This window comes from Mustela lutreola, chromosome 14 (genome assembly GCF_030435805.1).
Source record: "Mustela lutreola isolate mMusLut2 chromosome 14, mMusLut2.pri, whole genome shotgun sequence".
In the NCBI taxonomy this organism is placed as follows: domain Eukaryota; kingdom Metazoa; phylum Chordata; class Mammalia; order Carnivora; family Mustelidae; genus Mustela; species Mustela lutreola.
Window position 1 is genome coordinate 36,832,539 of NC_081303.1, and position 24,621 is coordinate 36,857,159.

Sequence of the window (24,621 nt, forward strand, 5' to 3'; positions counted from 1 at the left end):
GTCTGTTTGCCCACCCACAGGGAGCTGGAAAGGACAGACCCAGGGTTCTAAACACCCTCTTCAATTCCAACCCACTGGAGCCTCCTTCTGTGGAAGAGCCAGCTGTGCTGCAAGGTCTAGCCATCAAAGACCCTCCCTGGGGGTCAAGCCTCTCAGGGGGTGGAGAGCCGGTGGTCTGGCTGCTTCCAGCCCTGGAGGCCCGTTGGCGGCTACCTGCTGCGGGCTCGGCCACACTCACCGGTCGTGCTTGTTGGCCATGAAGCCCTGGCCCAGGTTCTCCTTGTAGAAGCGCTGGGAGGAGGCAATGGTGCCCGTTGTCCAGTAGAGCATGATATTGGTCAGCAGGTCGTCCAGGGAGAACTTCCTGCAGAAGCAGCCCCGGAGGCCCCTCAGAGCCTGGCACGGCCTTCAGGCTGTGAGCCCTGGGGACCCCCAGCCACCCGGCCTCCTGCTCAGATGCCCAGGCAAGTGCATATTATCCCTGAGGCCAGGCAGACTGGGACCTCCCCGCCCGGCATGGGAACCCACACAGGCTGTGGGGCTCCACGCGTGTGGAGAAAGAGCCATCTGGTTCTTACTGTGGGGGCACAGGGAAACCTGAAACCCCACATGCCATCTGGGCTCTGTCCTGCTCTTACTGGGTCCCCTCATGCTACCCTGTGTCCAGAGACCCCAGGAGCCCTCCATGGCCTCCCCTGTCCAGGTGCTGGTGCCCACCACCTCTGCCCCCCAATGCCCTCCCCCTACTCATCTTCCGCCCCTCTCAGCCCTCAGCCTTCCCTCCCAGAAGAGCCCCCCAGTGCGCCCAGATCCATTAGCTTCACACCTTGCCCCCTGCCCCACTGCCATGATACCCCTTCAATGCCATCAGTCCTGTGCATTCTGGCACCCAGACCCACCTGATGGTCCATAAACCCCAGGGACACCAGCTCTGTGGAGCAGCTCCCCTCCTGCCTTCCCTGCTCGATTCCAGATCTGGGGGCTTCGGAGAGCTGCGCCTCCCATGCTCATCCCTTCACTGGCCTCCTCCAGGGCCACTCCCCCTCCCCTGCCCACAGTCTGGGGTCCATACCACCCAGGCCTACCTTCCTGTCTCCCCTCTGCCCCCCTCTCTGCATCCCTGCAACTGCCAACCCACACTTGCCAACCCTTGTCCAGGTAGGGGCTTCCACCAGACTCTGCACCCCCCCCCCCGTTTGCTTGCCCAGCCTGCTCATTCCCCCCAGAGCACAGAGAAAGTAATTTCCTCCCCTCAACCCCTCCCTGGGGCTCCAGATTGCCCATTTCAGTCCCTAACCAAGCAGGCATCTCCCACTCAGCAAGTCCACACCGGAAGCAGCCTGCATAGTGGACATGCACGCTCACAGATGCAAGTGCTCCCACACGTGCACGCTCACGTGTGTCTGTATCCAAATCCATGTGCACACTTCCACCATCCAAATGGGCACAGACGCTCCGAGGCTCCCCTCCTCATTCCCTAGTTCCTGCTTGATGAAGGGCATCCCTGCAGCCCGGTGGGGAGCTAGAAACTGCTCCCTCTGCTGCTGCCTCCCCCCACTCCCGCTGAGCCCTGGCTATCCCCGCTCCCCCACCCCTCCCCATCCCCACTGAGCCCTGGCTGTCCTGCCATTCCTTGCCAAGGACCTGCTGGTAGAACCCCTGTGCCGCCAGGCCCTGCCCAGTGTGGGGCAGGGAATGGATCCCACCCCGAGGGCTCGTGCTTGGGCTCATGGTGTGGCCCCCGCATTCCTGCCCCCATCCTCGGCAAAGTCAGTCTTTCCAAGAGCACCTGGCGTTTCTCTCCCTCCCACCTTCGCTCTGCTCTTCTCTCTGCCTAAACTCTCCTCCATCCTTTTCACCGGCAAACTCCCACTCACCCTGCAAGGTCCCGATCAAATAGATTCTCCCTGTCATTTCCCGACTCCCTCCCTGCCCCAGAGAAGGAGCCGATCCTTCTTTCTCCGGACTTGAAACAGCCAGGGCTCATTCGTCCAGTGCGTGTTTGTCGAGCTCAAGCTTCCTTCTAGGTGCTGGGGCTAGAGCACTGCCTCGACATGGTCCCCGTGTCCCAGGTGGGAGCCAGCCCCAGCTCACCCCACTCCCACCCCAGCACTGTGTCTGGTGCTCTGTGTGCCCCCAAAGCAAAGAAGACAGGGATGGGTGCTGGAGAAGCTGAGTCAGGGCTGACCTTGATGGAGCCCGAGTCAGGCCAGAGGCGTGGAAGTCACGTACTCCTAGGCTCCCTGCAGTCGCCTCCAGGCCTGGCTTCCCCAAGGCACACAGTCAGGTGGCCACGCTGGGCTCTTGCAGGCTCTGGCGGGAAGGGGTCCCTGGCTGCTCCCACCTCTTGGCAATAAAGGGGGCTTGATGCCCTCTGGACCCGCTGATCCCAGGAGGGGACTGTTTAGCAAAAGGACCATAGACATACTCCAGCCCTGTATCCCGTTCCTGACCGCTCTACTATGAGGCTTGGAGAGAGTCGCTAGGCCTCTCTGTGCCTCTGCTCCCTCATCCAGAGGAACTGGGGCCGTATTCACCAGGGCGAGGGTCCGAGGGGCACCCAGACGTAGGTAGGACATGCTGGCTGGCAGTTAGACGGCAGGGTCTCACCTCTCCAGGCCTCCATCCTCCAGGTCTCGAAACTCCGGGTTGGTCCAGGTAGAAAACTTCTCCAGGATATAGGCAGCAAGGCCCACGGGGGAGTCGTTCAGAGCGCAGCCTGGGGTGGGGAGAAGCAAGGGAGGGACTGACCCGGGCCTGGGACCAGCTAGCAGTCAGGGCCCTGTGTCGGGGTATAGCGCTGCCCTTGCTCCTGGGGCGCTCATGCACCCCCTATCTACTCGACCCTTGGCCTTGGAACACTCATCTGAGAAAAAGGGAGAAAAAAATGCTGTCCCCACTGCTCCTGGGTCTCTCCATGGCATGGGTGGCTTCCTATGTTTGAGGAGACCCAGATGGAGTTTTGGGGTGCCTGGCTGGCTTGGTCCAAAGAGCATGCGACTCTTGATCTGAGGGTCGTGAGTTTCAGCCCCATGTTGAGTACAGAGATTACTTAAATAAATAAAAAAAAACTAAAAAAAAAAAAGGTGGGTTTTTTAGTTTATATGCTATGATTCTTAAAAAATAAGAAACAGCCTCAAAGTCCAAATTGGGGGAACAGTTCCAAATGCATCCTGACCCCCTCCAACCCCCAGAGTCCTGGGGCTGCCGGGCCACAAGTCTCCCTGCTCAACTTAGCCTCAGGGTGCAGGGCTCAGGGGTCCAGACCCCAGGGCCCACCGAGTCCGCTCCAGCAGGTATCTGCCTCGCCTGACCTCTGCCCAGCACTGCAGCCCGAGAACGAGCTCGGATCCCGCCCAGGAGATTCTGCCCATCCCGAGCAGCGTCATGGGGTTGGGTGAGGCCCCCTGGCCGGAAGCACGCACTCACCCACGGTGTCGGGCTTGGTACACTGGATATGCATGTAACCGCTCTCCCTCAGCAAGCTGTAGAAAACCTTCTCCCTGAAGGGGAACAGCAGCTCCATATCCCTCTGCGTGTAGCCGAAAAGCCGCGGGAAACGCCGTCCCAGAAGAAGGGTCAGGATGCCAGGATTTACAATGAAAGCCATGTTCAAGTGCAGGCCTTTCACGTGGCTGAGGGCAGAGAGAGGGTCTGGGTGAGGCTGATGCAGGGCTGGGGGAGGGGAGATGAGCCCTCTGGCTGTGGTGCCAGCCCTCCTGGAACCTGCCCCTCTGGGGTGGCCCCATGATGGGGAGAAAAAGACAGAGTTTCTAGAATGTTCTGGTCTCCTCCGGGGCTTGGTCCTCCAGAAAGCTCCACTGCCTGACTTTCTGTTCCTCTACCTGCCCCCTCTGCCGGGGCACCTGGCTCAGAGTCCCCAACCCCTTGTGACTCCCAGGACAGAATCCACCTCAAGGTGCCCCAGGCCCAGCAGAGTGACGGGGGGGCCCTCACTCCCCTCTCCCAGGCCCACAGACACTATATGCCTGGGTGAGCCCCGGTGAGCACGCACCAAGGCTCAGAAGGGGTGCCCACGTGGACCCCCTGCCCAGATGGCAACCTCCCCCACATGACGGGGATCCTCACCTGGGCACCATCTGGGCTATGTTGGTGCAGATCAGGGACCCCCAGTCCCCGCCCTGAATGTAGAATTCCCGGAAGCCCAGCCGCAGCATCAGCTTGTAAAAGATCCTGGCCGTGGCCACGGAGTTCAAGCCTGGTTTGGAGGGAGAGCACAGAGTCACGGAGGGTCACTCCCTGGGCTCCCAGGAAATTCCTCATCTCCCCCACAGCCCTTGCCCCAGGCTGGGGTAACAGCAGCTCAAGAAGGGGAGAAAGCGGCCTGGCCACTGGTGTGTGCCCGGCCTCTGGTGGGAGAGAGGGTCAGCTGTGTGGACGGCCACACAGCAAGGGGTGGTGGGCTCAGGCTGGCACCGCCAGGTTCTGGGGGCCTGTGCTGTGCGAGGGCCGGCCTGGATCAGCAAGAAGCACAAAGGTGACCCTGAACCAGTGCGGGGTAGTGCAGGCCCCGAGGCCAGTGCTGGCCCCTGAGGACAAGCTGCTCTGCCCATCCTCCACCCCCCCGCCCCCCAGGAGAACCCGAGAAGGAGCGCTAGCCATCTGGGCCCTACCCCCAGGCTCCAAAGGGAGCTGCCCCTGCTGGCTCCCTGCCTGTGGGAAGACCTGACCCTCAGAGGCCCCAGTAGCACTCCGTACCCTTTTTGGAGGATGCCTCCGAGAAGCCGTAGCCAGGAATGGAAGGGCAGATGACTTCAAACACATGCTCCTCGCTCAGGCCATGGCTCCTGGGGTCAGTCAGGAGCGGGATGATCTTATAAAACTCGTAGAAGGAGCCGGGCCAGCCGTGCACCATCAGCAAGGGCTTTGGGGTGCAGCCAGATGGTGGTTGGGGGGGCTTCACGTGGATGAAGTGGATGTCCAGCCCTGGGGGACAGAGCACAGTCAGCCCACGGGGATGGGCGAGGCTGCAGCCATGGCTCCCCCTTTGTGCACAGTACTCCCCTTCCCAGAGCTCGGGCAGCACCCCACGGTACTGAGCACAGCGGCCACCCATGCTGGCGGCGTGTCTACTGGGTGCTCCAGCCACAGGGGTGCCCTGCAAGGTACAGACTGGGACCATGGCCCTTACACATGGGAGCATGAGCCCTTCCTGGGGCTGGCCGGCCATGCACTTGCCAAGGCTGCCTAATATTGTGAAGACTGGGGGAGGGGCGCCTGGCCGGCTCAGTTGGTAGAGCGGATGCCTCTCCTGATCTCAGGGTTGTAAGTTCGAGCTCCGTGTTGGGTGTGAAGATCGCTTAAATAGAAAACCTTGGGGAAAAAAAAAAGATTGAGGGGCACGTGGGTGGCTCCATCGTTAAGCGTCTGCCTTCAGCTCAGGTTATGATCTCAGGGTCCTGGGATCAAGCCCCGCATCCGGCTCCTTGCTCTGTGGGGAGCCTGCTTCTCTCTCTGCCTGCCTCTCCCCCTGCTTGTGCTCTCTCTCTCTCTGTTTCTCTGACAAATAAATAAAATCTTAAAAAGAGATTGGGAGAAAAAAACCCTGTCTATCCAGCACTAGAGGCTAAAAGAGATTATAGGTTTACACTGGAATATGATAAGTTTGTTTAAGATGACAGTGTAAATACGTTTTTATTTAACATGTAAAACATCTCACTGCCAATTGGTAAAAGCAAATCACCAAGTCAAATATCTCATTTGAGCAGTCACGTGTGTTGTGTATATGTAGACTGTGTGTATATGAACTCACATGTATATACATTTTAAAGTTTGGAAGGACAGACCACAAACACCTAAAAAGTAGCTTCCTCTGAGCAATGGAGAGTGTGGGTGAGCACGAGAGGGGGGTGGTAGGGGCAGAGAGAGAACCAGACTCCTCACTGAGCAGGGAACCCGACAGGGGGGCTCGATCCCAGGACCCCAAGATCATGACCTGAGCCGAGGCAGCTGCTGAACGACTGACCCACCCAGGTGTCCCCAATTATTTTAATTTTTTTGTGTTTTCTGAACTTCCTAATACTTCTAAAAGGGATATAAATTCAGAGCATAGCTTCTTTTAAGTGGAGACATTTTTTTAAGGTTGAGTGGCGTGCTGAGCATTACGAACACATCCAGGCCAAGGGTGTGTGAATGGGTTCCAGTCCCCCCGGGAGTCCCTCCGAGGGCAGTCCCTTCCCAGACAAGTGACCTGGAGAGTGCCTGGGCATTAAAGGCAAACACAGCCTGCGTTGCTGTGCCCTGTGGGACCCCGCACCATGACCAGCTCTCCACAACCAGCTCTCATTCTGGGCCACTGCTAATTCATTACATAAACAGTACATGTTTATCGTAAGAAATGGAAAATCCATATAAATCAAAAGGGGGAAAATCACACATAAATCACACATAATACGACTAACTGAAGAGAACGTTATGTTGTCTTTCCAAATTTTTAAAAGTTAATTTGTTATTTTGGGACAGTTTTTTTTTTTTTTTTAAGGGTGGGGCTCAAACTCATGACCCCAAGGTCAAGATTAGTGTGTTCGGGCTGCCTGGGTGGCTCAGTCGGTTAAGTGTCCGACTCTTGGTTTCAGCTCAGGTTTTGATCTCAGGATGGAGCCTACTTAAAAAAAAGGGGGGGGGGGCGCCTGGGTGGCTCAGTGGGTTAAGCCTCTGCCTTCGGCTCAGGTCATGATCTCAGGGTCCTGCGATCGGGTCCCGCATCGGGCTCTCTGCTCAGCGGGGAGCCTGCTTCCCTTCCTTTCTCTCTGCCTTCCTCTCTCTCTGCCTGCCTCTCCATCTGCTTGTGATTTCTCTCTGTCAAATAAATAAATAAATAAATAAATCTTTAAAAAAAAAAAAAAAAAGAAGTTTCAGGCTCCATGGAGACTGCCAGGCACCCTTATGGAACAATTTCACATTTATATAACAACAGTGAGGCTGTACAGGAAGTTCCCACGAACCCACACCCAGTTTCCTGGTCATTAACAGCTTACATTAGTCTGGTACATTTGTTACAAGGAACGAACCAGTACTAATACATTCGTAACTTCACTAAAATCCATCATTTATTCAGATTTCCTTAGTTTTAGAAACATTTTTATTTTTAAAATTTTCTGGCAGGAAGAACATTTAATCCCTTCTCACAAACTGGTTCGCATGCCATCCGGCACCGCCAACTGCAAGCACGATGCATGATGCGCCTGCGGGTGTCTAGAACTTACTCTGGCATAACTGAGACTCTAAGCCCATTACCGAGTGTCTCCCCGCCTCCCCGCCTCCCGGCCCCTCCATCTGCTTCTCTGCCTCTAAGAGCGTCACAGTTGGGGATTCCCCCCATCCGTGGGATCGTGCAGTATGTGTCCTCGTAGGACTGAATTATATCACTCAACAGAATGTACTCAAGGTTCACCCATGTGGTCATCTAGGGCAGGGCTTCCTTCTTTTCTAAAGACTGAATAATACTGACACAGACAATGGACTATGGCTCTGATGTCCTGAGTTTTTACCTAACGTCCTTTTCCTGTTCCAGGATCCCATCCAGGACCCCATGTTATGGTCTGCTGTCATGTCTCCTTAGACTCTCTGGACTGTAGCAGTTCAGAATTTTTTTTTTTCAAGATTTATTTATCTGAGAGAGAGAGAGAGCCATGAGCGAGCAGAGGGAGGGGCTGAGGGAGAGAGAATCCCCAGCGGGCTCCCGGCGGAGTGTGGAGCCTGACTTGGGGCTTGATCTCATGACCCTGAGAAATCACGACCTGAACGGAAACCAAGAGTCGGATGCTCAACTGAGAGTACCACCCAGGCGGCCCCAGCTCAGATTTTTTAAAGAAATACAGATCATAACTTTCTCTGAGCAAAACCAGAACCCTACGTACACTCCGCTTCCGAGCCTTTTTATTTGTGTCCCTCCAGGTTGCCCGCTCTAGCGTTCATTCTGGAAGGTAACCGCTCCTCCTATGGAACACACTGCACCATGCGAGAGGGTGTCTACCTCGTCTGCGTGCACAGCTGGGCGGCCCCACGCATCCACACGTGTGCTGGTGTGCACGGGTGGTCGCTGGAGGCGTGCACGTGAGCCCGCGTGTGAGGGGAGCGGAAGCTGTCTGGGGTGGGGAGCGGGGAAGGAGAAGGGGCGAGACCGAGGCTGTGTCCTTGTATACTGTTCGAATTTTAAATATTTGAATTTTAGGGCGCCTGGGTGGCTCAGTCGTTAGGCGTCTGCCTTTGGCGCAGTTCATGATCCTGGGGTCCTGGGGTCGGGCCCCGCATCGGGCTCCCTGCTTGGTGGGAGGCCTGCTTCTCCCTCTCCCTCTCCCCCTGCTTGTGTTCCCTCTCTTGCTGAGTCTCCCTCTGTCAATAATAAATAAAATCTTTTAAAATAAACAAACAGATAAATAAATTAACACACACATATATATGTGTATATATATGTATATACATTTGAATTTTTAAAATGAAGAAAAATTTTCAAAACTCATACTTCCTAATTTGCCCTACAGGGGGCTTTCCTTGGCGGAGGAAGCAAGCCCCCTGCTCCCCAGGTGTCCCCACTTGTCTGTGGTGCTGTGGGCTGCTCCAGGCCCAGGAGGTGGGCTCCTGCTGGGTAGCAAAGGGGACATGAGTGGAGGGGGTCAGGGACCAGGACCCGAGCCGGGACAGGGGCTGGAGACGAAGGGTAAAGTGCCGAGCTAGTTGGGGCCCTGAACCTCGGCCCCCCAGGGACTCACCAATGCTGTCTTCTCTGGGGTAGGGGGGACAGGGTGGGCTTCCCTGAGTCCTCTGGAGGCCCCACCTGCTCACCCCCAGACTCTGAGGCTAGAGACTAATTTCCGGAGGGAGACCCAGGCCTCCTCACAGGACAGGGAAGCAAATGCAGAGCCTGGAACACAGGTTAGGGGCAGAGAGGACCCCAGAGAGGGGTCAGCTTGCGGGATAAATGAGGATGGCAGCAGCCAGAGGGAGGAGGGAGGAGGGAGCCTTTCTCGGACCACGCAGGCTGGGGACCCAGGGAAAGAGAAGCACAAAGGCTGGCTGGGCCGGGGTCAGGCCGCCAGCCAGGAGACGTGGCTGACCCGCACACGGGTTCAGTCACAGTGGGCTGCGGCCCAGGATGACTCGATGCCCGAAGTTAGTCCCTGTGGAGCTTGCACTGTTCTGTGCCATGATGTCTGAGGGGCAAGACTTTCTCAAGCCTGCAGCTGCCAGGAAGGGAGAAGCCCTTTAGTGCCACTCGCCTCTGGGTTTTTGAACATGCTGTTCCCTCCTCCTGGACCACATTCCCCACATAAGTGGCAAATTCCTATTCATCCTTTCAGTCTCAGCTTACATGCCGCCACCTCCTCCAGGAAGCCTTCTGTCACACTTGCAGGCGGTATGTTGGGCTCATGAAGCTCCCAGAGCCTCTTCCCTCACAGAAACCCTCACCCTGTGCTGGGATTGTAGGCATCACCCCTGAGTAAAGGCAGGGAGCCCATTCCCTGGCCGTGGGGCCCCAGGCCCAGCAGAATGCCTGGGTCCAGGAGATGCCTGCCTGTCAGCACTGGCTATAGGACTGGGGAAGAGCTGGGGCTGCACAGCTGGCGATCCCAGTCACCGTGAGGAAGCCAGGCCCTCTGGCGCAGCCATGCGAAAGGCAACCTTTGGAAATCACATACAAGGACCTGTATATACTTCAGCGTGGAGGAAATGGCTTAGGTCCTCTTGTGAGGCTCGTGATGAAGACATCAGTGTCCCCTAAGGGGCACAGCAATAACCAATTTATATTTAAAATTAGTCCTCACCTTACTAAAGTTACAAAATAAAGTTATGAGACCTAGCTCTCTATTAAGCCTTTGAGTTCAACTCACAAATATTGTTTTCTCCATACTGTTGACATTTTATTATTATTTTTAAAGATTTTATTCTTAAGTCATCTCTACACTCAGTGTGGGGCTCAAACCCACAACCCCATGATCAAGAGTCACACACTTCACCGACCAAGCCAGCCAGGGGCCCCAACATTTCTGTTTGATTCCAAATCTTCCTAGGGTTAAGACATGCTTTTCCAACAGACAAACAGACCAGTGGAACAGAACTGAGAGCCTGTTAATAAACCCAGGGATGTACAGTCAACTAGTCTCTGACAAGGATGCTGAACAGGAGAGAAGATGGTCTCTTGATCAGCGGTGCCGGGATATTCACATGGGAAACAATGGAGCTGGACCCCTACCTCACACCACTCACAAAAGTTAACCCGACATGGATCAAAGACTTAAAGGTAAGATCTGAAACCACGGAATTCCTAGAAGGAAACAGAGACATAAAGCTCCCCCGACATGCGTCCTAGTGATGGTTTCTTGGATGTGACACCTAAAGTTCAAGCAACTGAAGCAAAAAATAAACGTGTGGGACAACATCAAGCTCAAAAGCTTCTGCAGAGCAAAGGAAACCATCCACAGAGTGAAAAGACAACCTGTGGAATGGGACAAAATACCTGCAAACCATGTGTTTGATAACGGGTTAATCTCCAAAATACAGAGAGAATTCATCCAACTCAGTAGCAGAAAAACCACCCAATTAAAACAAGGGCAAAGGACCTGAACAGACGCTTCTCCAAAGAAGACACCCAGACGGCCAACAGACACATGAGAAGATGCTCAGGGAAATGCCAGTCAAAACCACAACGAGATGTTACCTCCCACCCGTCAGAATGGACACGATCAAAAGACACAGACGAGAGATACCCAGTGTTGTCGAGGATGCGGGGGAAAAGGAACCCTCGTGCTCTGCTGCTGGGATTGTAAATGGGTGCAGCCATTTACAGGATGGAGGGTCCTCAAAAAATGAAACACCCAACGACCATATGGCCCAGCAATCCCGTTCTGGGGAAAATGAAAACATTAATTCAAAGAGATATCCGCTCCCCAAGTTCACTGCAGCATTATTTATAGTAGCGAAGTCATGTCTACGGATGGAGGGATGGATAGAGACATCGTGGTGCACGTGTGCACGATGGAATATCATTCAGCCATGAAAACCGAGGGAACCCTACCACCCGTGACAAGATGATGCCTTCATCTCGCTAAGTGAGATAAGCCAGACGGAGAAAGGCAAACACTGCAGGATCTCACTGATACGTGGGATCTCAAACAAAACAACAAACAAACTCAGGAAAAAAGATCACACGTGTGGTTATAGGGGGGTGGGAGAGCTGGAGGGGGGTGGTCAGAGGGTTCAAACCCCACATGTAAGGGAAGGAAGCACCGGGGGTGTCTCGTAGCCGACCCTGCTGTGGGACTTGGAGGGATGGCAAAATCCTGAGTTCTCGCCACATGGAGACAAGGGCTTTATGTCTTTGTGTTGTGTCTGTAGGAGCAACTGGATGCTAGCGGAGCCTCCCGTCCTTCACAGCAGACATCAGCGAAACCATCACGCTGCCCACCTCAACCTCGCACCGTGATGGGTCTCAACGATTTCTCCATCAAAGTGGGGAAAAAACCTTTTTCACTGAGGCAACAGTTCCCTCAGCCCAAGTGATCTTGAGGTGACCTTGGAAAGACTATCTGAGAGGCACCTTCCCTCCAGGAAAAGCTGTGGGACAACCTGCCACCCAGGAGGAACGCAAGGCGGAGGGCTGGAGACAGAAAGGGCAGTCTTCCACGGGACCTCGCCTGGTGGGCCGAGCACTCTGAGCGGACACAGTAGCCCGGACTCCGAGGCCTCAAGACAGGCTGAGCTACCCGCGGCCATGGCAGGCCCAGACCTCTGCTCCCTCCTCTCCACAGCTGTTCTATTCAGATTCTGTGTTACTTTGGCTTTGAAATGATTCATGTGTTTTCCTGTCTTCCTCGCACGCCCACTAGATTGGTGGGGATTCGGCATCTTTGTGCCCAGCAGAAAGGTGACCCTACAAATCCACCGGAGGACTGGTATTTGGCTTCTAAGTGGGGTCCACATCACGTCCTGCACCGACAAAGGCCGCTCCCACAACAGACCGCCCTCCCCAGCGGCTGGTGTGCAAACATACCTTCAATCCTAGTCTTGAAGTGGGGGTACCTGTTGAGAATGTCCACCTGCTTCCTCCAGTCAAAGTCATTCCGCCAGTAGGAAAGGACTTTCTTCAGGTACGTGGAGTTGAAGCCAAAATGGAAACGCGCGTCTTCCAAAGGTGGGGTCAAACGGACCCTGTCAATCCTCCGGTGTAAGTCCTGGAGCAAAACACAGGAGCCGGGGAGAGACAGGGGTTGGAGGCAGAGCACAAAGCAGGTTTGTTTCCAGAAGACAGAGTGCAGCTGGCCGCCACAAGATAGCGTGAGCGGTCGAGGCAAAGCGGCCTCCCATCCCGCTGGAGGACGGGAGGTCATCGGTCTGCAGATGTACGTCCCGGCCAGTCAGGTTGACCCCAGGAGAAATCTCCTTGTTTCCCACAACAGTGGCTGTTCCTAAAGCCTATGTCATTCACGTGTTAAACAATTAATATATTAGGGAGAGAGAGAGAGCGCCTCAGTTGATAAGGGGGTGAGGGGCAGAGGGAGAGAGAAACTCCAGACTCCCTGCTATTGAATGCGGAGCCGGACGCAGGGCTCGATCCCAGGACTCCCAGATCATGACTTGAGCTGAAACCAAGAGTTGGCCACTGAGCCGACTGAGCCCCCACAAGGCGCCCCTATGTTCTTCACCTTTGACTTCAGTATTTTTTTTTTTTTTTTTTTTTACTTCACTCTTCCCTATTTTTAACCATACGAACGATACCCATCTTTCATTTATCTAGGCTTACGCAGGGACCAGCCAGTAACTGGCTGGTCAGAGGCCAGCCAGTAACTATTTTATATTTTAGGCTTTTTTTTTTTAAGTTTTTGTTTTGTTTTGTTTTGTTTTGTTTTAAGATTTTATTTATTTATTTGTCATAGAGAGAGAAGCAAGAGCAAGCACAGGCAGACAGAGTGGCAGGCAGAGGTAGAAGGAGAAGCAGGCTCCCTGCCAAGCAAGGAGCCTGATGTGGGACTCAATCCCAGGACGCTGGGATCATGACCTGAGCTGAAGGCAGCTGCTTAACTAACTGAGCCACCCAGGCGTCCCTATTTTAGGCTTTTGAAGCTGCCCCTGGTCCACTCTGTCCTTGCAGCATGGAAGCAGGCAAGTCGCGGACGAGCGGACACGGCCGTGTTTCGGTAAAACTTTATTTACAGACATGGAATCCCTCATGCCATGTGATTTCCACATGTCTCGAGACAGTGTTCTTTTCTGGGTGGTTTTTCAGCCATTTGGAGACACATAAAAGCTATCCGGATCAGCAGGCGGCAGGACAGAGTTGTCCCACGGCTGCGGTCTGCAGACTCAGAGACTCAGCACTGGGAAACGCTGTAACTCCGCTGGGATCAAGGCACAGACCAGGAAGCCTGCTGGGCCAACATCGGGCTAGGACATTGTCCGCCTCGGCTCAGGGGGCCTCCCAACCGTTACCTTCTCGGTCAGTGTCCCGAGCTCTCCAGCACCCAGGTTTCAGATGTCTTAGCTCTGGGTCTGAGAACCCATGAGAGGAGTGACCCTCGGGGCCCTGCCTCTGTCCTGAACAGCAAGGCATTGGCGGTCCCCCCCAAGGAGCCTCAGCCTGCTTTCTCTTGGGTGTAGCCCAGTTTCTGCTTTTCACTGAAATCTTACTTTTTATTGGCACTTCATACGGCATGTACCCTTAGTAAACCCTCAGTTCCTTTCCCTGTGTGCCCACTTCTTCTCTAGATTATGGGACTGGGAGTGAATGGCGAGCAGGACTTCTCCCTTCTCCGGAAGCCCAGCACCATACCTGCATACAGCAGGTGCTCCAATATGCACAGAATGAAAGCAAGAATGGGCAGGGTCGCCCTGGGTCCCACTCACTCTCCTGGGCCAGCAGCCCACCCCACCTGGCACCCCAGACTCCAGCGTGTGGGAGAGGGGTGCACACTCTGGGGTTGGACGGACCTGAGCCCAAATCCTGCTTATCATCTCGGTCACCTGGAGCCCATTGCTTTGTCCAAGCTCCAATTCCTGTGTCCGTAGAGGAGACAACAGTCTTCAGCCTACAGGGTCACTGCGGGGACTGCACAGGACCACGAGCCCCTGCCCCCCAAGCAGGCATATAATGAATGCTGACCCTGACAGCATCTGACATCACCGCAGCCTTGCTTCTTCTCACTCAGGATCTCTGCCCGAGCCCCGGTGAGAACCTGCTGGCCTTCTGCCAGCTGACTCCCAGGGCTTCCCCCGGTGCAAAGGAGGAGGAAGCAGCTGCTTTCCATTTCCTTGGATGCACGTGCCAGGGACAGTTGTCACCACCCCCTCACCTGGGCGTGGCTGGAACTTGGGCAGGGGATGGAGGTCCTGCCCGAGGAGGGAGGAGTAGAGGGGACAGGTGAGCAGAGGGGGCAGGCTGGACATGTCTCTCTGGGCACCTGTCCAGTGGGGGGAAAGTGGCGGGAAACCTGCTCCCTGGCCCGTCCCTGCCGCGGGGGAGCCCCAGCAGGGGCCTCGCTGTCCTCCCCCCTGCTCAGCCCCACCGGCAGAAGCTGCCTTACCTGGATCTCCTCCTCGGAGGTCTCTACCTTGAAAGGGCGGATGCTGCTATCCTCCGCGGCTGCGGGCCTTGCCCCGGGCCCCCACCACCCATCTTCAAGAGGCAACGTTTCCTCCTTGTCCCGGGAGACAAACCAGTAGATGACAAAGCCCAGCACGGAGGTGAGGAGAATCTCCAGCCACATGATTCCTGCAAGAGCGAGGAGTGTCCGTCAGCCGCCTCGACCCCCGGCCACGCCTCGACCCCCTGCTGGAGACCCCGAGTCCCCACCTGGTCTCCCACTGCACCCTAGACATCAGGTACTTTTTTTTAAGGTAAGCACCACACCCAGCACGGAGCCCAGTGTGGGGCTCGAACTCACGATCCTGAGCTCAAGCTCTGAGCTGAGATGGAGTCAGACCCTCACCAATCCCCCAGATGCCCCAGACCTCATGTACTTCTGACCTAAAAAAAAAAGAATATAAGCACAGGGAAGTACTGAACATCAAGAAAAAAAAAAAAAGACAAGCCTCATCTGTAAGCTCATCTACTGAGCTATGAAATTCATTCTTCGAATTGGAAAAATATGGATGCAGGGCGGCTTCTCCACAGCCCCCTGGTGTGGGGGCTGTCCTTCCGTGGCCTCGTGGTTCTCTGGTTCTCCAATGGACCTTCGGCTCTGGAAGCTTCTCTCCACCCTAGTGAGTGCCCTCCTCCCCGCTGCCCCACGCAGTGCTGGGCTCCGGAGGCTCCACCCCTTGTGGTCTCCGGTCTCCATGGGTGCAGGGACCAGCACGGAGGCTTGGTGGGATGGGGGAGTGTTAGGAGGCCACACATCTCAGCTGTAATTTTAAATCCTCTTTAGAAGATAGGATTCATGGGGTGCCTGGGTGGCTCAGTGGGTTGGGCCTCTGCCTTCAGCTCAGGTCATGATCTCAGGGTCCTGGGATGGAGCCTTGCATTGGGCTCTCTGCTCAGCAGGGAGCCTGCTTCCCTCCCCATCCCCCAGCCTGCCTCTCTGCCTACTTGTGATCTCTGTTGGTCAAATAAATAAAATAAAATAAAAAGAAGAAGATAGCATTCACAAGCTGTACAATTCCCCCATCTTAAGTGTAGGATCTGGTGATTTCTAGTTGGTCAGAGACACAATTTTAGAGCATTTCCATCAGCCCTAGGCAACCACAATTCTGCTTTCTGTCTCTATGGACCTGCCTGTTCTTAGGACAACCTGAGAAGCTGTCCAAGTCCTCTTTGCTGAAGGACCTGCTGGGGCCAGGCCGAGGCCCTGGGGTTAGTTCCCATCCCCCTGAACTAGGCCACCGAGGGCTTGTCCTTGAAATCCTGGTCCACGGGCATCCAGAAATCGCCCAGCCTTCCTGCCCTTCCCTCAGCACTGCAGAGATCAAATGCCCTTTGCTGTCCCCATCCTACTGACGTAGGGAACAGGTGTGTGCCCCTCCCTGCCCCCCAACTCCGGCTGATGCCTTCTCGCTTCTGGGGGCTCATGGTCTGGGCGGGTGACAGGCAGTGTTGGGGAGGGCTTCATCTGGGGGAGTGACTCCGTATCATTCAGCTCACCTAATTATCATAATAGTCCCATCTTGCAGTTGAGGAAATGAAGGCTGAGCAGTGTGTTCAAGCCCCAAGAGCCCGTAAACGGGGGAGGCAGGTTCCCAAGCTGCACCGACATGCACCCCAGACCACCTCTACTCCCTGTGCTTGGTTACTCAGGGAAGATTTCTCTGCACGATGGAACTGTGGGCCTCTCGAAGGCAGGGAAGATGTCCTTTTCGGCTCTAAATCCCCTCTATTTCCCTCTAAGGTGGCAGGGAGCTGTGGACAGCACCATCCCAACTGTAAGGGATAAACCAGAATCTTGCAAGAGAACTGCCTACAGTCTCTCTGGAAAAGAAGCAGAATCTACTAGAACTGGACCTTGACAAAGTCTGTGACTCAGCAAATCACCCCTAGGTATAGACCCAACCTAAATGCAGCCCAGCCGGGGAAGAGATGTGGAGAGCAAGGGCTCAGGCAGGTGCACGACACAGCTCGGGGTGCGCTGGGTCACTGCTGCAGGGACACTCTGTTAGGAGCCTGGTGCGGCCATAGTCATGGTCCCTGAGCCTGCAGGCTGCCCCTCGAGTGTGGGAACCCACTCGGGCTCTGACTCTTTACTCAGCAAGACCTGCTGATTTGGAAGTCACAGACTTCCAGGCCTGATTCCTGGAAGTGGGAGTGCGCTGGGGAGGTGACACACCATCTCCCAGGCCCACCACACTCCAAGTAACACACAAAGCCCTTGTGGGTCTGCGGAGACCCGGTCTGGCCTTCCTGGAGAACCCCCATTCCATGGGATTCCCCCCCAAAAGAAAAACTGGGACTACCTTGACTTAAGAACTGGAACATCGGGGTGCCTGGGTGGCTCAGTGGGTTAAAACCTCTGCCTTCGGCTCAGGTCATGATCCCAGGGTCCTGGGATCGATCCCCACATCAGGCTCTCTGCTCAGCGGGGAGCCTGTTTCCCTTCCTCTCTCTCTGTCTGCCTCTCTGTGTACTTGTGATCTCTGTCTGTCAAATAAATAAATAAAAATCTTAAAAAAAAAAAAAAAAGAACTGGAACATCTCGGGGTTTACAAAAAGGGAGCTTCTCCTGTTTCTGGTAGCTGAAATCCTGAGTGACCAAAGCACTCTGAGCATCTGTGGCCTTGTAACCTGGGGGAAACCACGCCTGGCTCAAAGCAGGTGCTCTGGCCCCGTGTGTTCCTTCCCCTGAATTCCTTCCTATTGGTGCAATCTTCAGGCTGGCAGAGCCCCCGGGAGATTCCCACATGCCAGAGCCATGCACAGGAAACTGCCGTTGGGGAGTGTCCGCTCCCCAAGGACATGGCTTGGGAGGATGGAGGCAGCACGAGGGAGGGGACCTCTGGCTGTCTGCAACCCGCAACCCCCGTCCCGGGGCAGGTGCCTGTCTTTGTTTCCATCTGTCCTGAGAGGCTGCAATTCTCACCCCCAGGGACAGATTTCCGTCTCTTTGGCCGTCACGTCCTCAGGGAGAGCTCTTGCATGGGGCCCGCTCCTGCCAGTGGAGAAAACACTCTGCCTCGCTCAAAACACCAGTGTTCAGGAGCCACCGTGAAGACTTCACAAGTCTCAGGTTCTAGAAGGAGCATGACAGCTTCATGGGGCGGGCTCCTGACGCCCGAGCTTGGGAGGCACGCTCTGAAAGCTCCAAATCCATATTCGACCCGATTCCGTCGCTTTGTGTTGGTTGTAATGCATTTTCCCAGAACCCAGACCTGACGCTCTACTGGGAAGGTAGGGGGGTCAGAGGGGAAGAAGTCTTTCCCAGTGGAAACATTTTTTCCTCAGAGTACCCTTCCTAAAACAGTGATTACCTTGCCTCATAAGGAAAATGTAGTTTTTCTTGTAAACCAGCCTGATTTCTTTCTTTTTTAGCACAGTAACTGGAGGACAATGGTCATGTGAGATCGTGCTCAAAGGGACCTTGACGACTCGGGTAAGAAACAAGATCATATGGAGTTTAATTCCCCAAATTCTTCTCTGAGGTCAAGCTCTGAACACATACTTATGCAACTTGGGGAAAAAAATCAATCATTGGGGCGCCTGGGTGGCTCCGTGGGTTGAGCGCTGCCTTTAGCTCAGGTCATGATCCCAGAGTTCTGGGATCGAGTCCTGCATCAGTCTCCCTCTGCCCCACTTGTGCTCTCTCCCTGCCTCACTCTCAGATAAATAAATAAATAAAATCTAAAAAAAAAAAAAAAATCGGGGTCAGTTTGCAATGAAGAAGCTAATTGGGCAATACAGTAACCTTAGGACTGCAGGTAAAGTACTTGAAAGGGACAAGGAAAGCCCATGGGGCTGTGAACTCATTTTCTCCTGCCTACCTGGGTCTGACTTACAAAGCCAACTCTTAGATACACGAGGTCAAATAAAGGAGGCGCTTCCATCTCCCGCACGCATGGGTAAAATGGACATCCTTCTAAGAATTGAACTGAAATCATCTTTCTGTTATGCTTGGGGCAGAAACCCAAGTATTAAAAACAGACGATTCGTTTGAGACTAAAAGCTCAACTCTTTTCTTGTAACTTGAATTTGGTCTGTAATGGACCAGGAAGTCATTCATTCTTTTAAAGTAAATAAGGGATTTGGATTGGTGCCTTGGAAGAGTCTTCTTGGACCACAGATGAGCTCAGCAGACACCATGGGTGCTGGGAGTTTTGAAGGTTACCCGGGAGTTCACGAGACAAAGTAGGAAAGTGCACGTGCGCTGAGATATACATCTGTGCCCACCGTAGGCACTGACAGTTGCAAGCTTCGGGTTGCAGTCTTTCCAGTTCTGTCTGTTTCAGCTGTCCCTACCTAACCTCCTGGAAACTGCGGCTTCTTCATGACGATGCCACGAGTATTAACGCAGAAGTCTGGATTGCCGTTCAGATGCCCCTTCTGGAAATCCTAAGCCAGGACTAGGGAGCAAGGTGAGGAAATGTGCCTGGGGAGGTGGGCGCATTGTGGCTGTGGGAGAAAAAGGCGGCCTGGCCGGGTTACTGAAACCTCAGCGCCCTGCCCCCGCTGCCTGGAGGGAGTTGGGCACTCAGCAAACGTGCCCCCCCTTCTGCTTCCTTCCTTCTTGGAATTTTGCTTCTCATTGGCAAAGCCCAGCTGAACACTGCATTTCCTGGCCCTCCCTGCAGCTCAGTCTGATGGAGCAATGAGGTGCTGACAAAGAGCCATAAGTGTGTTTGGGAAAGAGCCACTGTGGCCTGGACAGTACTCGGTATAAATTAGGAAAAGACACCTGTCCTTTAAAATGAGATAAGAAAATTAACCTAGTGTATTGTTTGGTCCTAAGACGCCTCACTGTCATCTCCCAGAAAGCACCTGTAAATACATATGCAAATCCACGCTGCCGACGGTGTGCATGGCATCCTCTCGGGTTGCACACCTGAGCAAGGGTGCATGGGTCCTACACGGGTGTGGCAGACTGTGTAAAGAGCGCTGCCTCAGCTGGGAAGTGTGCACCTATTGCCCTTCCCCTTCCTCCTTCATGCTTCCAGGGATACAGATGTGATGCTTGGACTCTGGTAGCCATTTTGGGTCGTGAGGTCATCTTGAAGAGAGAGGTCAGCGCTAGGATGATGATGGCGATGATGGGTTCTCCCTGACTGTGGCACTAGCAGCCCAGTTTTCTGGATGACTTATTCCAAACTTCCTTCATGTGACAGGGAAACAAACTTCTATATTGTTTGAGCCACTATCCTTTTGAGCGTTGTATTATAGAAAGCCTAACATCATCCTCACTAATTGCAAAAGTCAGGGAGAAAACAAAATATATCCAATCCCCCTGCCCCTGTGGACACATTCTCAACAACAAATGCTCAGTCTTCGAAAGGTTCAATGCTGCATTCGTGTTCCATGGCTGAGATGTATCTGATGAATAAACATCGTCCCGGAAACAATTTGAATGTCCATTGGCTGGGGACAGAAGTAAGCTGTCATGGACTCATCAAATGAATTTAGGGACGGGACGGCTGGCCCAAATGTGCCCCTTCGGCATGGTGATGAGTTTAAATAAAAGTCACTTAGGAAGCAGCCGGTGTGAGGACCCTCAGACCCTCCTGTTCGCCCCTGAAAGCAGGAAACAAACCTCCCAAATGAAAAATACCCTTCCTGTGTTAAGAAGTAAAAACACACCCTTGTCGCCGGAGATGGGGACTTGAGAGTCGAGAAAGCGGTACACACAGGCTAATCTACTTGCCGTGTCTAAATTCCAATTAGAATTCCCCACAGATTGAGGCTTGCAGACACCTGTTTTCTATATCCTGTTAATTCATCATGTGTTGATTGTCTCTTTGTCTTGAAAGTATAAAAACTGTCTGCCTTGGTCATTTCTTCAGGCCCCAATTTCTCTACTGGACCTCCATGCACAGGTCATAAAACTTTGAGGTTTTTCTTCTGGTTAATCTGTCTCGTGTGAATTGAATTCTTGGTCCAGCTGAAGACCCTGAGGGTAGATGAAGAGCTTCTTCTTCCTTATGCTGCACAGAAGGTCAATTATCTGTGGCTCCGGAAAGATCTCCCTGATGAACAGTTAAGTGAGAACAGGCGAGCATGGCCAACAGTGCCACCCACATGGACCAAAGGACACAATGCCCTATGGACAGTCTGGGACTTCACCCGGATGCTGGCAACAGTGACCGCCCCAAAGAGGGAACAATCTTTTTTTATTCTTTTCAAAGATTTTATTTATTTATTTATTTGAGAGAGGGGGGCCATGCAAGCAGGGCGGGGAGCGAGGGAGAGAGGGAATCTCCAGCAGGCTCCACGCTGAGCATGGAGCCCAGTGCGGGGCTCGATCTCATGACCCTGAGATCAGCAGTTGAGTCAGATGCTCAACCAACTCAGCCACTATGCGCCCCACGAGGAAAAGTCTTGTGCTCAATAAGCTTTTGTACTTTGAAAAAAAAATCACCTTTACCAAATGCATGTACTGTCCTCTCAAAAACAACATTATCGTACATTTTTTAAACCACAAAAACCCGTAAGGAGGACAACAGTCCTCCCTGTGACTCAGCGTCAACAGCAAGTCAGATGCCCGCTCTGGGCCAGAGGCACTCAGAACCTAGTCACGCAGCTATGGCAGGGATCCTGTTTGGTGACTTCCTGGGGGCTGAGACCCCATTGGGATAAAGGACAATCTGGAAGCCCAGAGGCCTCTGCAGGCCACGGGCCTGGTGGAAATGTGAAACAGATGGTTTAACGAGGCTGGCCAGGTTGCCAGGGGTCCTGTGCCCAAAGGGGGCCATCCCTTCCAGGCGCCGGGCTCCTGCTGCCTCCTGCAGGGGCGACAGACACGTATGTGGTTCTGAGCTAGATCCCAGCATCCACCTGCCAATGTAGTGGCTCCCAAATATCTTGGACCCTCTGCGGGGGCATCTGCAACAGCACAGTGATCTCATCCCCCTAGGCCTCTGTCTCCTTCTGGGGCTCCTACTCACTGTGGGGGGCACTAGGCACCTTCTGCATGCCACCCCCAAGGCCCATGCCATGACCTTGAAGCCCCTCCGGCGTTCCACCCACATGGATGGAACCTGTTGGCAGGTTCTAGCAGCTCCATCTCCAAGATGGCCTGGAAGCCACCTCTGCCACTATCTGCCCTGGACCAAAGTGAAGCCCCAGTCCAGTCCCCTCCCACAGCGTCTGCAGCCAGAGGGACCTTCTGTAAATCCAAACCTGCTCATGTCCCTTCCCTTGGTTCAACCCTCGAATAGCTTTCCGCTGCTCTTGGAACAGAGGGACACCGGCTCAGCCTTCAAGACCCCTGTGGTCAGAGCGGCGCATCTCTCCCTTCCTTGCCCTCTCTGGGCCCAACCCCCACCTCAGACCCAGGGCATCCCAGGCTCTCTTTGAGAACAGAGGCCGAGGGGCCCAGCTCTGCCTCCCCGGGAGGACTCCGCCCTCTGCCCCATGGCGCTGAGGGTTTCCTGACTGTGACTCACATTCACATGAGAGGGAGAACCTCAGCTCCTTCTGGGGGAAGTCATCTCGACAGAAAACTCTGGGGCAGAGGCTGTGAGGGGGGACACGGTGGCACCACAGTCTGCTGTGACGCCAGGCCAGACAGAAAGGTGGGGCTCAGGGTTCTGTGCTCTCCCCCAGGCCCGGGCCCCTCGCCCCCACCCCCCCAAGTCTCACCACGCCTCTCTGGAGAAAGCCAGAAGGAACATCCCTGTGGAAAGGAAAAACAGATGGCTTCCCTTCCATTTCAGGACTGGCCGTGAAGAATGGGAATGTTCCTGCCGCCAATGCACTGCTCACAGCCACTGCCCCAGCAAAGGGGCTTCCCGAAATTCCCAGGAAGTCCCAGGCCCTGCTCGCTGGGGCTGAGATCACCCTGGGGGGTGGATGGCCAGGGACGGAGCAGGAAAGCCTGGCGGGGAGGACACCCTGGCCAGCCACACAGCCTCTGCCTCCACAGACATTTCTCCCCGGACCCCACTGGCCAGCAGGGCCTCAGGATGAGTGAGGCCCGGGACAGCTGCCAAGCAACACGCCCTGCACCCCTGCCCCAGAGCCAGGCCTTGTTTTCCGCCCAGAAGGCCTGGAGCAAAGCCTGGAAGAGCAGCCTGGAACCAGCACCCAGGGGAAAAGAAAACATCGTTTACAGGCAAAAACAAAGCAGAATGCAAGGGCGGGGTGCAGGCTTTGTGGGGGAAGCCCTGCTCTGGGACTGCATGGGGACACATAGCCACTGGACACAGAGTGTGTCCCCACCCCCAAACTGACTCTCTGTTCATGCCTCTGTGCAGACAGACAGAACACGACTCGTTTCGTGCGGCAGCTGGATGGCATGCTCTTGGTGCCAGGAGCCTGCAGGCCGGTGGTCAGGCGCTGGCTGCCGGCCTCCAGTCCTGGCCCTGCTGCCCACCAGCCATGCTACTTCAGGCCAGTGACCCCCGCTCTCCAGGCCTCACTGGACTGGGGGGTTCAAAGAGTCACTTCGGGTAAAGGGGCGATGCAACCACCCAGGGATTCGCTTTGGATTTTAAGTCCCCAGAACACGACAGGTCAAGGAGAGGGACCCCAACCCATGTCCTAATCCAGCACTTTCCCTGTGGAAGTGCTACCCCGACCAAGATGGGGAGCTGAGGAGTAGACCTCAGAGGAGGGAAGGCAGAACGTGTGGGGCACCCAGGCCCCGCTGCAGTGGGAGAAGGGAGGACCCCTGGCAGGGCTGGCTGACCCCCAGCACCTCTGGAGGGGGCCCAGGGACCTGCAGACCTGGCTGCTGAGCTAAGGGCTCCCCACAGACCCGTCGACACAGGCCTGAAGGTGGGTAGTGCGGCGGCAGGGTGGGGGGCATGCTGGGATCAGTGTGTTGGTGGCTGGTGTCACCCGAGACCCCACTCCACTCCTGGCTGCCCTAGGACACCAGGCCAGTTTTCCACTGGTCTTGCGTTACAAGAGAAACGCCCCGAGCAGAGCACAGTTTGCTGCCTCTGAGGAAGAAGCGATTTACCTGGTGTGCGATTTCAACACTTGGCATCTCTACCTGAGTAGAGAAGAGCCCCATCCCGGAGGATCAAGGAGTGGGCCATGCATGCTGAAATGCTGTCAGTCACGTACCTGAGCTCCTTCCCCTCTGTCCCCGGGTCAGCCAGCCCTCAACAATGTGCTCCCTGGTCTGGAAGCTTCCTCAATGGTATGTAAGCTGATAGCACTGTTGGCCAGGCCTCGCTGAGTAACCTAAGCTGCTTTCTCCTCTGGAATGTGGTCAGCACCCCCTCATGGAGGGGCCCTAAGGACGAGAGTCAGGGTGTCCAGGAATGTTCTGGGCTGTTGGTATCTTGGTGGGGGTCAGTTTGCTAGCGGCTAGCGGCAATGTCTGGGTAGCATAAAGGAATAAAAAGTTGCAAAAGGCTAAAAATACTTCTGGAGTTCAGGGGAAGGTCCTGGTGGACAAAGCAGCCTCTGAGGGAGTGAGGAAGGTGCGGACCCGGGTGAGGACATGGCCACCTCCCACTCTCCCCCGGGGTGGGGCAGGTGGGCCTGCCCATTCCTGTCGCCTCACAGTGACCACATGGTCCAGCAAACAGGTCCTGCCACAGGCAAACAAAAAACCCGGGAAAGCTGAAAAGTACATCCACTTTCCCTGAAGACTTGGAAAGCGAGTTGGACTCCCTGCACACATCACTGTGTGGACCCACCAAGAAGACATCTGAATTCAGTCTATCAATCTTCTCTAAAGGTAAAGGCGGCAAAAACTCCTATTCTCCATCCAGGGACCTTCCGTTCCTCCCACGGTCGCTCTTTATGGGTCAGCCACAGAATCTTCTGGAATGTCTCAGAGCACGTCAGAGAGGGAGGGGTGATAGCACAGCCCCACACTGGACACAGACAGTGGGGAGTCCATACCAGGTGTGTGAGCCGGGCTGGGGGAAGGCCTCAGCTGGGCTTCCGAGGGTGAGGAAGAGTGCACCGTGACCTCCCTCGGGAGGGCAAACACACCTTGAGGGAAGTGAAAACCCCAGTGTGAACTTGGTTTGCTCAGAGTGTGTTTGGTCATGTAACCAAAGATGGGACTGCGC

The 24,621-nt window shown here is 54.7% G+C and overlaps 1 protein-coding gene across 3 annotated transcripts in view; it reads right to left on the reverse strand.

Annotated features, from left to right (window-relative positions):
• EPHX1 (epoxide hydrolase 1) overlaps window positions 1–24,621 on the reverse strand; it is a 34,482-nt gene that overhangs the window by 507 nt on the left and 9,354 nt on the right. For all 3 annotated transcript variants that reach the window (XM_059145589.1, XM_059145587.1, XM_059145588.1), the window contains exons 2-8: window positions 14,538–14,725; window positions 12,011–12,191; window positions 4,720–4,947; window positions 4,090–4,219; window positions 3,430–3,635; window positions 2,611–2,719; window positions 239–364 (exon numbers count right to left, since the gene is read on the reverse strand). In XM_059145589.1, coding sequence (XP_059001572.1) covers window positions 239–364; window positions 2,611–2,719; window positions 3,430–3,635; window positions 4,090–4,219; window positions 4,720–4,947; window positions 12,011–12,191; window positions 14,538–14,720 — 1,163 coding nt within the window. In that variant the 5' untranslated portion in view covers window positions 14,721–14,725. The remainder of the gene's footprint in view (window positions 1–238; window positions 365–2,610; window positions 2,720–3,429; window positions 3,636–4,089; window positions 4,220–4,719; window positions 4,948–12,010; window positions 12,192–14,537; window positions 14,726–24,621) is intronic.